At 39.8% G+C, this 14,496-nt stretch overlaps 2 gene segments (V, D, J or C); one reads left to right on the forward strand and one right to left on the reverse strand.

Annotated features, from left to right (window-relative positions):
- Positions 1-7,333: 7,333 nt before the first annotated feature.
- LOC133014983 (immunoglobulin lambda constant 1-like) lies at positions 7,334-8,633 on the reverse strand (the record flags this gene model as incomplete). The annotated part of the segment is given in 3 exon segments: positions 7,334-7,611; positions 8,392-8,514; positions 8,624-8,633. Coding segments are annotated over 3 exon segments (411 nt in total), but the record flags the coding sequence as incomplete, so codon positions are not given.
- A 430-nt stretch (positions 8,634-9,063) lies between these two features.
- LOC133014984 (Ig kappa chain V region 3381-like) lies at positions 9,064-14,279 on the forward strand. The segment is given in 2 exon segments: positions 9,064-9,122; positions 13,966-14,279. Coding segments are annotated over 2 exon segments (366 nt in total).
- The last annotated feature ends 217 nt before the right edge of the window (positions 14,280-14,496 follow it).

The following is a 14,496-nucleotide window of genomic DNA, read 5'->3' on the forward strand; positions in this document are numbered from 1 at the left end:
GCTGATGATGGATCCTAATTGGCGGCAGTGGACAATGACTGTGGAACAAAGTGGCATCCGATCTTGATGGTGGGTCATCATCTTGCTGGCTGCTGACCATAGACTATGATTGCAGGACTGCTTGATACGTAGTATTTCTCCTCGGACACTTGACCATTGCTGACAATGATCGATCAATTAATTGACCTTCAGTTATCCTTTTAACATGTCTAACCTTATCACTGCTTCTAAAACCTTTATCCTGATGATGTTCTCCTCTACACTTGACATCTATTGCACTTCTGTCTGTCCGTGGAGAGGGATCCCTCACATGTCGCTCTCTCTAAGGTTTCTACGTTCTTTTACCCTGTTAAAAGGGTTTTTAGTTGTTTTTCCTTACTCTTGTTGAGGGTTAAATACAGAGGATGTCACACCATGTTAAAGCAATATGAGACAAATTATGATTTGTGAACATGGGCTATACAAATCAAATTTGATTGATTGATTGATTGATTTGGACGGTCTATCTAACCAAGGTCTCTTTAGGCCTCATGATGCATTTTGCAGCTCTTTTTATTCACATGATTTTATCTTTATTAGCAGATTCAGTTTGCTCAGTTTTAATGGAATTGACATGTTATAATTTTTTTTTTTTTCACAAAGTATTCGAATGAGCCTGATACTTGTTAACTTCACTGTCACATTTAGTCTGATTGATACTCAGAGAAATATCTCAGAGGGTTAGAATACTTAAATAAAGCAGAGGCCTTGGGTCACTGAGGTCAGATGACGTGTACTTACCTACTTCTTTCCCTAATATCAGAGCTGCATGAAATGACTGATGTACATGCTCTTGACAAGGTTGAACAAGGACAGAAAACAAAATCAGCCTCACACCATGATGGAGTTATTGATGATGGTGAACTGCCAGCAGAGGGCAGTATGCATGTACTTAGAGACTTGAAGGGATATTCCTGAGGGAGAGTTACTCCCAGAGCAGCTTCCTGGCTTCAGTGTTCAGTCGCAGTTGGATTTAGTTGAGGAAACAAAATCACGTGGTTAGATTTTGGTACATTTCTTGGTTTGGGATGAAATAGTCCATTAACAACAATCACATTCAAAGGTTTTCTGGTAGAAAGCCTCGAAGACAAACTTCTCCCATGTGTGCAGACCAGAACTTGTCAAAGTCAGACACGGAAGTGAAAGTTCCTTCATGTGATGTCCACATGTTCTCACTCAGCGTCACCTCTTCCTCTCAGTTTCATAAAGACAGGTGCACTTAAATGTATTTTGCATGAATTGTATGCATCGCTGCTCCTCAGAGTTAAAGTCACACAGAGTCTGAACGTAAGATGAGCCTGAGGTGGTGGTGGTGGTGGGGGGGGGGGGGGGGCGTTGAACATAAACTTTATTACTTCATTATCATTTACGTAGATGCACAGGTCTGTACTTGTATAATTTTGATGATAAAATATTTGTTAACATTTTTGTTACTTCTGAACATTGAGAGACAAAAAGTTGATTTAACTTTTTCATGAATTAATATTTCGAAAAGAAGTTTGACATCATTTGAAAGCTGTAAAAGAAAACAGGATGCTTTAAAATAATTAAAACATAATGTTTTGAAAATTCTATTGTACATCTACTCACTTTGTAATTCAAGGGGAATGAAATACACATATTTGTATCAATAAAAGTGACACAATTTGAATCCAGATGCTGACAACCCTCAATTCTGCTTCTTCATATTTAGTGTAAATCCAAACAGCAACGCTCCTGAGTTTGTGTCCCACGTCACCTTCAGTCCGCTCAGAGCAGAGGAATCATTTCCATAGAGAGGAGGCTTTGCATCGGCAGCTGATCCTCTACTGAACTGAGAAGCTTTATAGTCCTGTGACTCCAACTCTGCAGGACTCAGACCCGTCAGTCCACCACAACCACCATGACTCTCATCACCCTCCTCATCTGGACGCTGGCCTGCTGCAGCTTCACAGGTTTAGTCACTCAGCAACATTTCAGACGTGATGCTCTGCCTGTTCTCTCTCTTCACCTCCGCTGATTAATGTATGATTTGTGTTTGTGTGCAGGATGCAGCGGCCAGATGACTGTGACTCAGCCTCCAGTCGTGACATTTACTCCAGGATCCACTGTCACACTGACCTGTAACACCAACCCTGCTGCTAGCACTAGCTATTTGTCCTGGTACCAGCAGAAACCTGGACAGGTTCCCAAGCTTTTTATATACCAAACAACAGGTATATTTTCAGGAACTCCCCCTCAATTCAGTGGCAGTAACTCTGGTTCTAGCTTCACCTTAACCATCAGTGGTGTTCAGGCTGAAGATGCCGGAGATTATTACTGTCTCGGTAGTCATGATGGCGCACAGTTCACACAGTGATTTAGAGCCGTACAAAAACCTCCCTCAGTTTGACTGAAGTGAAACTGGTCTGCTGCAGCTGCACAGAGAATAACTGGTCCAGTGAACACAACACAAGTCTTCAAGCAGAGCGACAATGAAGCTTAACACAACTGAAACAAACTCATAGTTTTAAATGTTCAGAAATTTCCAAACAAAGCCCCATCAAACCAACTTTGTCATTTTAGATTTTGAGTTGAAGACTAGAATTTCTAAATGTGTGTTTGAAGGTGAGCCTTAGGTGGTGTTTGTTGGGGAACTTAAACCTTATTATTTCACTATCACTTACGTCGATGCACAGGTCTGCACTTTTTCATTTTGACTATATAATATTTGTTTGAAGATTGTAATAATGTGTTTCATGTGTTTCTTTGTAGGGGGATGTTTGGGTCAATGTGGTCTCCCCAGGTCCCTTTTGCCTGAGGCCCCTAAAGTCCCTTGAAACGCCCCTAGAGTCCCACAAATAAGTTCCTTTACACAATGAGTTCTATCAGAAAACTAAAATAAATACAGATAATATATAAGATGTATTATAAAACAGATTAACCTCATACAACCAGCACATCCTGCAAGTTTAAAACGAGAATATTCTGACAATTGTGGTTATTTATCAATTTCATTTGATGACTAAATGTTGTCAGATATTAATTTATTGACTTTTATTGTCATTTAGATTTTGTGACACTTCATCAATTAGTGATATGATGTTTATTATAATCACACATTCAAAAGTGTATTACCATTAAGCACTCACACATCAGAACATGGATGGAACAGAATATCTAATTAACTCTTATGCTAAATGTGTATTTTCCCTTTAATTTCTCAGGTTTCATTTTAAGCTTTTACTTCTCTCACTAATTGATGATATTATGAATCATGAGCAAAGTCCTACAAACTACTAATGTGATACTTTTGTGATTTTAATCATTTTGTTCAATGTTTAACTCTGAAGTCAGAAACATGGTTTTCATGCAGATCTACACAAGATAAATTACTGTCTAAGTAGAAGTAAAACACAGATTTACATTAATATATTTTGCCGCAGAAAAAATAAAACAGAAGTAGATGTTGGTGATGATATATTTTATTTTAGTAAAGTAAAAACAGAAATGTGAAAAAACAAATGAGATGAGAACATGAAATATTTATTCTTGTTACAGACGTAGCACAATACAGCATTGGACTGTCATAATAAATTGAAGAAAAGACATGAAGACATGCAGAGCTGCAGTAGAACACATGTAAATCAAACGGACCGACAGTAGAGCACAATGACTCCACCCGGTCGTCTCTCTACTCTGAGCAGAGGTCAGGGTCCAGGGTTTGAGCGACAGGGCTCTGTCCGTTCAGACTGGCCTCACAGCTCACTGAGCCCGCCTTCCTCCACTGCTCTGCAGGGAGGCTCATGGTGCTGCTCCAGCTGTAGTGGCCGGTTCCCCCCAGGACCATCGGGTTGTGAGACACCCCTGAGGACCTGATTCTGCCCCCCACCTTCCAGCCCAGGCTCCAGGCTGAGGGGAAGCCCCCGCTGGCCATACACACCAGAGTGGCAGTGCCCTGCTCCATCTCTTCACTGGAGGGGGGGAGGAGGGTCAGGGTGGGCCGCACCACACCCACTGGAGGAGAGAGAGGGGAGAAAAGACAAAAGGATGAGGAAGAAGGAAAATGACGTACAGGTGATTTCTCGTTCGTTATCAAATGAAACAGAAGAACTTCTACTGTTGAACATCATTCACTCAGTGTCAGACCATCAGCCGCAAGGTTCAAGTGTCAATGTGGCTGAGAAGGTTCACTGATAATGATTCTTGATGATTATTGAGGACGTCTTCACGTCTGTTTCTCAACGTGTGACAGTGAAGAAGTCGTCCCTGAGATGATTTTCTTCTGTTTAAACTCACAGAGCTGAAACACTGGTGTGAAAACAGTTCAAACCTTTGTCGTCTGTTTCTTTCACTTCCTTTTCACCACATGAAGCGTGAACACAAAGCTGAGCTGCATCTACTGATAAAATCCTGTTTGTTTTCAACTTACGATTTTTGTGCCAAAATATGTTTGATCAATTCAAACTAATCATTTTTAAACAGTTTATGATATAGTTTTGAAGCTTGAGCAAATTCTACTTTAAAATGTTTTAAACATGTGAATTTAAATGATAATTTTACATGAAAATAGATGAAACATTTGTTTTAGTATGTTTCCATAAATGTATTAATCTACATAAACTGATTTCGACCAATACATTTTGATCTACATTTCTTTTTCTCAGGATATGAGATTACCTCAGATTGACAAAAATTCAACAAAATTATCAGCCAGTCAATCTCTGAACTTGATCAAATTCTTGTTCATTATTTGATAAAAGTTATAAATGCACAAAGTAAAAATCTCTGGTACTTACAGTCTTTGTCGAGTTTGGTTCCTCCACCGAAAGTCAACCACAGTGATACAGACTCATTAGGTGCTCGTACAAAAACCTCCTGCACCGTGAACAACAGTCTGTCCACTGAAGACTCACTTTTTTCTGGTAAAACGACACAATATACACTTACTATTTATCTTGAGCTACTATGGCTTGAAATTTGATCAAGATTTAGTAATAAAAAATAAATAAAATTTGTGTTATTTCTAAACATTGAGAGACAAAACGTTGATATAACATTGTCATGAATTATAATTTGGAAAAAATAGTTGGACGTCATTTGAAAGATGTAAGCAAACAGGACACTTCAAAAGAATTGAAACAAAATGTTTAAAAAAATTCAATTGCGTGTCTACTCACTCTGTAATTCAAGGGGAATGAAATACACATATTTGCATCAATGAAAGTGACACAATTTAAATCCAGATGCTGACGACCCTGATTTCTGCTTCTTCATATTTAGTGTAAATCCAAACAGTAACGCTCCTGAGTTTGTGTCCCACGTCACCTTCAGTCCGCTCAGAGCAGAGGAATCATTTCCATAGAGAGGAGGCTTTGCATCGTCAGCTGATCCTCCACTGAACTGAGAAGCTTTATAGTCCTGTGACTCCAACTCTGCAGGACTCAGACCCGTCAGTCCACCACAACCACCATGACTCTCATCACCCTCCTCATCTGGACGCTGGCCTGCTGCAGCTTCACAGGTTCAGTCACTCAGCAACATTTCAGACGTGATGCACTGCCTGTTCTCTCTCTCCACCTCCGCTGATTAATGTATGATTTGTGTTTGTGTGCAGGATGCAGCGGCCAGATGACTGTGACTCAGCCTCCAGTCGTGACATTTACTCCAGGATCCACTGTCACACTGACCTGTAAAACCAACCCCAGTGTTACTCACACTAATTATATGTCCTGGTACCAGCAGAAACCTGGACCGGCTCCCAAACTTCTTATATACTATACATCAACTCTTAATACAGGAACTCCCTCTCGATTCAGTGGCAGTGGCTCTGGTTCTAGCTTCACCTTAACCATCAGCGGTGTTCAGGCTGAAGATGTTGGAGATTATTACTGTCTAGCTTATCAAGACGGTGTAAAATTCACACAGTGATTTAGAGCCATACAAAAACCTCCCTCAGATTGACTCAAGTGAAACTTGTCTGCTGCAGCTGCACAGAGAATAACTGGTCCAGTGAACACAACACAAGTCTTCAAGCAGAGCGGCAATGAAGCTAAACACAACTGAAACAAACTCACATTTTTAAATGTTCAGAAATCTCCAAACAAAGCCCCATGCAACCAACCTTGTCAAATGTATATTTTCTTCTTTATTTACTAGACTTCATTACTTCACTGTCATTAAGGTGGACGCACAGGTCTGCACTTTTTAATTTTGACTATATAATATGTGTTTGAAGATTGTAGTTATGTAGTTCATGTGTTTCTTTGTAGGGGGCTGTTTGGGTCAATGTAGGCTCCCCAGGTCCCTTTTGCCTGAGGCCCCTAAAGTCCCTTGAAACGCCCCTGGAGTCCCACAAATGAGTTTTCATGGTGATTCTCTGTCGGAGCAGTGAACGCTGCGTTGACCGGCCCAGTTGCACCTGTTGTAAACGGAGCTGTATCGTAAAAAACCTGCCTCAACTAGTTGCTCTACAGAATGAGTTCTAACAGAAAACTGCAATAAACACAGTGAATATATACGATGTATTATAAAACACATTAAGTTCATACAACCAGCACACCCTGCAAGTTTAAAACCAGAATAATCAGATATTTGTGTTTATTTATCAATTTTATTCGATGACTAAATGTTTCCAGATATTTATTTATCGACTTTAATTGTCATTTAGATTCTGTTACACTTCATCAAATAGTGATATGATGATCATAATAATCACACATTCAAAAGTGTATTACCATGAAGCACTCACACATCAGAACATGGCTGGAACAGAATATATAATTAACTCTTATGCTAAATGTTTAATTTCCCTTTAATTGCTGAGGTTTATTTATAAACTTTTACTTCTGTCACTTATTGACAATAATATGAATTGTGAGGAAAGTCCTACAAACTACTAATGTGATACTTTTGTGATTTTCATAATTTTGTTCAATGTTCAACTCATAAGTCAGAATCATGGTTTTCATGTAGATCCACGCGAGATAAATTACTGTCTAAGTAGAAGTAAAACACAGATTTACATTAATATCTTTAATCGCAGAAAAAATAACACAGAAGCAGATGTTGGTGATGATATATTTTATTTTAGTAAATTAAAAACAGAAATTTGAAAAACAAATGACAGGAGAAAATGAAATAATATTCTTATTTCAAAAGTAGCACAATACAGCATTGGACTGTCATAATGAGTTGAAGAAAAGACATGAAGACATGCAGAGCTGCGGTAGAACACATGTAAATCAAACGGACCCACAGTAGAGCACAATGACTCCACCCGGTCGTCTCTCTACTCCGAGCAGAGGTCAGGGTCCAGGGTTTGAGCGACAGGGCTCTGTCCGTTCAGACTGGCCTCACAGCTCACTGAGCCCGCCTTCCTCCACTGTTCTGCAGGGAGGCTCATGGTGCTGCTCCAGCTGTAGTGGCCGGCTCCCCCCAGGACCATCGGGCTGTGAGACACGCCTGAGGACCAACCGTTGCACCCCACCTTCCAGCCCAGGCTCCAGGCTGAGGGGAAGCCCCCGCTGGCCATACACACCAGAGTGGCAGTGCCCTGCTCCAGCTCTTCACTGGAGGGGGGGAGGAGGGTCAGGGTGGGCCGCACCACACCCACTGGAGGAGAGAGAGGGGAGAAAAGACAAAGGGATGAGGATGAAGCAAAATTACATACAGGTGATTTCTTGTACGTTATAAAATGAAGCAGAATAACTTCTAGTGTTGAACATCATTCACTCAGTGTCAGACCATCAGCCGCAGGGTTCAAGTGTCAATGTGGCTGAGAAGGTTCACTGATAATGATTCTTGATGATTATTGAGGACGTCTTCACGTCTGTTTCTCAACGTGTGACAGTGAAGAACTCGTCCCTGAGATGATTTTCTTCTGTTTAAACTCACAGAGCTGAAACACTGGTGTGAAAACAGTTCAAACCTTTAACGTCTGTTTCTTTCACTTCCTTTTCACCACATGAAGCGTGAACACAAAGCTGAGCTGCATCTACTGATAAAATCCTATTTGTGTTCAACATCTGATTTTTGTGCCAAAATACGTTTATCAATTCAAACTAAACCTTTTTAAACAGTTTATGATTTAGTTTGAAACTTGAGCAAATTCTATTTTAAAACATTTTAAACATGTTAATGAAAATCAACATTGTACATGAAAATAGATGAAACATTTGTTTTATCATGTTTCCATAAATGTATTAATCTACATAAACTGATTTCGACCAATAAATATTGATCTGCATTTCTTTTTCTCAGTATATGAGATTACCTCAGATTGATAAAAATTCAACAAAATTATCAGCCAGCTAATCTCTAAACTTGATCAAATTCTTGTTCATTATTTGATAAAAGTTATAAATGCAGAAAGTAAAAATCTCTGGTACTCACAGTCGTTGTCAAGTTTGGTTCCTCCACCGAAAGTCAACCACAGTGATACAGACTCATTAGGTGCTCGTACAAAAACCTCCTGCACCGTGAACAACAGTCTGTCCACTAAAGAGTCACTTTTTTCTGGTAAAACTTCACAATTTACACTTAATATTTATATCACGCTAATGTGGCTCGAAATTTCATCAAAATTTAAAAATAAAAAATAAATATTTGTGCACATTTTTGTTACTTCTAAACATTGAGAGACAAAATTTTGATTTAACTTTGTCATGAATTAATATTTAAAAATACAGTTTGACTCATTTAAAAGCTGTAAAGCAAACAGGATGCTTCAAAAGAATTAAAACAAAAAGTTTTTTTAAATTCTATTTTACATCTACTCACTCTGTAATTCAAGGGGAATGAAATACACATATTTGCATCAATGGAAGTGACACAATTTTAATCCAGATGCTGACGACTCTCAATTCTGCTTCTTCATATTTAGTGTAAATCCAAACAGCAATGCTCCTGAGTTTGTGTCCCACGTCACCTTCAGTCCGCTCAGAGCAGAGGAATCATTTCCATAGAGAGGAGGCTTTGCATCGTCAGCTGATCCTCCACTGAACTGAGAAGCTTTATAGTCCTGTGACTCCAACTCTGCAGGACTCAGACACGTCAGTCCAACACAACCACCATGACTCTCATCACCCTCCTCATCTGGACTCTGGCCTGCTGCCGCTTCACAGGTTCAGTCACTCAGCAACATTTCAGACGTGATGCGCTGCCTGTTCTCTCTCTTCACCTCCGCTGATTAATGTATGATTTGTGTTTGTGTGCAGGATGCAGCGGGCAGATGACTGTGACTCAGCCTCCAGTCGTGACATTTACTCCAGGATCCACTGTCACGCTGACCTGTAACACCAATCCCAATTTTCATAGTAATGTTTTGTCCTGGTACCAGCAGAAACCTGGACAGGCTCCTAAGCTTCTTATATACTATACATCAACTCTTCAATCAGGAATTCTCTCTCGATTCAGTGGCAGTGGCTCTGGTTCTAGCGCCACCTTAACCATTAGCGGTGTTCAGGCTGAAGATGTTGGAGATTATTACTGTGCTGGTGGTGTTGGCGATGGAAAGTCCACACAGTGATTTAGAGCCGTACAAAAACCTCCCTCAGTTTGATTGAAGTGAAACTGGTCTGCTGCAGCTGCACAGAGAATAACTGGTCCAGTGAACACAACACAAGTCTTCAAGCACAGCGACAATGAAGCTTAACACAACTGAAACAAACTCACATTTTTAAATGTTCAGAAATTTCCAAACAAAGCCCCATCAAACCAACTTTGTCATTTTAGATTTTTTAGTTGAAGACTAGAACAGCTGGACTTTTTAATTTTGACTATATAATATTTGTTTGAAGATTGTAATGATGTGGTTTATGTGTTTCTTTGTAGGGGGGTGTTTGGGTCAATGTAGGCTCCCCAGGTCCCTTTTGCCTGAGGCCCCTAAAGTCCCTTGAAACGCCCCTGGAGTCCCACAAATGAGTATTCATGGTGATTCTCTGGAGGAACAGTGAACGCTGCGTTGACCAGCCCAGTTGCACGTGTTGTAAACGGATCTGTATCGTAAAAAACCTGCCTCAACTAGTTGCTCTACAGAATGAGGTCGAAAACTAAACTACAATAAACACAGAGAATATATACAATGTATTATACAACACATTAAGCTCAAATAAACCAGCAAATACACTTACACTTCATCAAATAGTGATATGATGATTATTGTAATCACTCATTCAAAAGTGTATTACCATTAAGCACTCACACATCAGAACATGGATGGAACAGAATATAAAATTAACTCTTATGCTAAATGTAAAATTCGCCTTCACTTTCTGAGTTTTCATCATAAGCTTTTATTTCTGTCACTTATTAACAATAACATGAATTATGAGGAAAGGCCTAGAAACTCCTAGGGTGAAACTTTTGTGATTTTCATCATTTTGTTGAATGTTCAACTCAGAAGTCAGAAACATTGTTTTCATGCTGATCCACACGAGATAAATTACTGGCTAAGCAGAAGTAAAACACAGATTTAGATTAATATCTTTTGCCGCAGAAAAAATTAAACGAAAGCAGATGTTGGTGATGATATATTTTATTTTAGCAAAGTAAAAAAAGAAATGTGAAAAACAAATGACATGAGAAGATGAAATAGTTATTCCTGTTTCAAAAGTAGCACGATACAGCATTCGACTGTCATAATGAGTTGAAGAAAAGACATGAAGACATGCAGATTGTCTATAGTTTCTACATATTTTATATAGACTGTCATCCTCTTTATAGAGAATCTTTATTAATATATTATCAATATATTATTATATAATATATAGAGCTGTTATATGATAAATATATTCCTGGGTTAGGGTTAGGGTTAAATCAATATAGACCTTATATATACAGTATGTGTATACAGTAATCAGACGGTCTATACCTTCATATGCCAGACTAGACTATTGTAATTCATTATTATCAGGCTCCAGCAGTAAGTCGTTAAAGACTCTGCAGCTTGTCCACGTGTCCTGACGAGAACCAAGAGAGGAGAGCACATTTCTCCAGTATTAGCATCACTACACTGGCTTCCGGTTAAATCTAGAATAGAATTTAAAATTCTCCTCCTCACCTTGAAGGCCCTTAATAATATGGCTCCATTTTACCTTAAAGAGCTGTTAGTACCTTATCGACCCACTAGAGCACTCCGCTCCCAGAATTCAGGCTTACTTGTCGTCCCTAAAGTCTCTAAAAGTAGAATAGGAGCCAGAGCTTTCAGCCATCAAGTCCCACTCCTGTGGAATAATCTCTCCCTTTCAGTTCGGGAAGCAGACACCATCTGTACGTTTAAGAGTAGGCTTAAAAACTTCCTTTACGATAACGCATACAGTTAGAGCTGGTCCAGGCTTGTCTTAGACCTGCTCGTAGTTATGCTGCTATAGGTCGAGAAAGTCGATAACATCAACTGGTGGTCTGCATTAATTAGTGCGGCAGAAGGTAACTTGTCCTATTTTCTAAAATAAGAAGCGTTTAGTTTAAAAATGCATAGAGGTAATGATGTCTAATCTACTGAGTGGGCCACATGGCTTTCATAGTACTGCCATACAAACCAGTAGCCGGTCAGATTTACCTTGAGCCTCAGTGTACCCTCAAGTTCGGCCTGTATCATTGATTAAAAGGCAAAAACACCTGATGACGCTAAGGTGCAAAGGGAATTCATGACACATGACACACAGAGCTTGTCTTTCCAGCTTTTCCGTCCTCTTCTCAAATCATTATCACATCAAAGTAATTCATATCTCATCAATACATTTGACTGACTTGACCCCTTCCCCGGAGTTTCTGTACCTTATCGCCTGCAGATCCAGGACCGCAGCTGTGGCCACATCAGTGGATCCAATTTGGCGTATTCTGTATCGTGCTGGCTGATCGTAATAATAATGGCGGAGCCTTTATCGTTGGCATCTGAAAATGGTGGTGGATCAAGGCCGAGGTGACAGCTGATGTTGGATCCTAATTGGGGGCAGTGGACAATGACTGTGGAACAAAGTGGCATCCAATCTTGATGGTGGATCATGATCTTGCTGGCTGCTGACCATAGACTATGATTGCAGCAGGACTGCTTGATACATAGTATTTCCCCTCGGACACTTGACCATTGCTGACAATGATCCATCAATTCATTGACCTTCAGTTATCCTTCAAACATGTTTAACCTTATCAATGCTTCTAAAACCTTTATCCTGTACACTTGACATCTATTGCACTTCTGTCCGTCCGTGGAGAGGGATCCCTCACATGTGGCTCTCTCTGAGGTTTCTACGTTCTTTTTACCCTGTTAAAAGGGTTTTTAGTTGTTTTTCCTTACTCTTGTTGAGGGTTAAATACAGAGGATGTAACACCATGTTAAAGCAATATGAGACAAATTATGATTTGTGAATATGGGCTATACAAATCAATTTTGATTGATTGATTGATTGATTTGGATGGTCTATCTAACCAAGGTCTCTTTATGCCTCATGATGCATTTTGCAGCTCTTTTTATTCACATGGTTTTATCTTTATTAGCAGATTCAGTTTGCTCAGTTTTAATGGAATTGACATGTTATACTTAATTTTTTTTTCACAAAGTACTCGAATGAGCCTGATACTCGTTAACTTTACTGTCACATTTATTCTGATTGATACTCAGAGAAATATCTCAGAGGGTTAGAATACTTAAATAAAGAAGAGGCCTTGGGTCACTGAGGTCAGATGACTTGTAATTACCTACTTCTTTCCCTAATATCAGAGCTGCATGAAATGACTGATGTACATGGTGATGACAAGGTTGAACAAGGACAGAAAACAAAATCAGCCTCACACTATGATGGAGTTATTGATGATGTTGAACTGCCAGCAGAGGGCAGTGTGCATGTACTTAGAGACATGAAGGGATATTCCTGAGGGAGAGAGTTACTCCCAGAGCAGCTTCCTGGCTTCAGTGTTCAGTCGCAGTTTGATTTAGTTGAGGAAACAAAATCACGTGGTTAGATTTTGGTACATTTCTTGGTTTGGGATGAAATAGTCCATTAACAACAATCACATTCAAAGGTTTTCTGGTAAAAAGCCTCATAGACAAACTTCTCCCATGTGTGCAGACCAGAACTTTTCAAAGTCAGACACGGAAGTTAAAGTTCCTTCATGTGATGTCCACATGTTCTCACTCAGTGTCACCTCCTCCTCTTAGTTTCATAAAAACAGGTGCACTCAAATGTATTTTGCATGAATTTTATGCATCGCTGCTCCTCAGAGTTAAAGTCACACAGAGTCTGAACGTGAGATGAGCCTGAGGTGGTGGTGGGGGAAGTTGAACATATACTTTATTACTTCATTATCATTTACGTGGATGCACAGGTCTGCACTTTTGTAATTTTGATGATAAAATATTTGTTGACATTTTTGTTACTTCGAAACTTTGAGAGAAAAAAGTTGATTTAAATTTGTCATGAATAAATATTTCAAAATAAAGTTTGACATCGTTTGAAAGCTGTAAAACAAACAGGATGCTACAAAAGAATTAAAACAAAATGTTTTGAAAATCTATTGTACACCTACTCACTCTGTAATTCAAGGGGAATGAAATACACATATTTGCATCAATGAAAGTGACACAATTTGAATCCAGAAGCTGACTACCCTGAATTCTGCTTCTCCATATTTAGTGTAAATCCAAACAGCAACGCTCCTGAGTTTGTGTCCCACGTCACCTTCAGTCCGCTCAGAGCAGAGGAATCATTTCCATAGAGAGGAGGCTTTGCATCGTCAGCTGATCCTCCACTGAACTGAGAAGCTTTATAGTCCTGTGACTCCAACTCTGCAGGACTCAGACCCGTCAGTCCACCACAACCACCATGACTCTCATCACCCTCCTCATCTGGACGCTGGCCTGCTGCAGCTTCACAGGTTCAGTCACTCAGCAACATTTCAGACTTGATGCACTGCCTATTCTCTCTCTTCACCTCCGCTGATTAATGTATGATTTGTGTTTGTGTGCAGGATGCAGCGGCCAGATGACTGTGACTCAGCCTCCAGTCGTGACATTTACTCCAGGATCCACTGTCACACTGACCTGTAACACCAACCCCAGTGTTACTCACACTTATTATTTGTCCTGGTACCAGCAGAAACCTGGACAGGCTCCCAAGCTTCTTATATACCATACAACAACTCTAAATTCAGGATTTCCCTCTCGATTCAGTGCCAGTGGCTCTGGTTCTAGCTTCACCTTAACCATCAGCGGTGTTCATGCTGAAGATGTCGGAGATTATTACTGTGTCGGTTATCATAGCAGTGGAGTGTCCACACAGTGATTTAGAGCCGTACAAAAACCTCCCTCACTTTGACTGAAGTGAAACTGGTCTGCTGCAGCTGCACAGAGAATAACTGGTCCAGTGAACACAACACAAGTCTTCAAGCAGAGTGACAATGAAGCTAAACACAACTGAAAGAAACTCACAGTTTTAAATGTTCATAAATCTCCCAACAAAGCCCCATGCAACCAACTTTGTCAAAGTTATATTTTCTACT

The sequence above is a fragment of the Limanda limanda genome, chromosome 12 (assembly GCF_963576545.1).
Source record: "Limanda limanda chromosome 12, fLimLim1.1, whole genome shotgun sequence".
NCBI lineage: Eukaryota > Metazoa > Chordata > Actinopteri > Pleuronectiformes > Pleuronectidae > Limanda > Limanda limanda.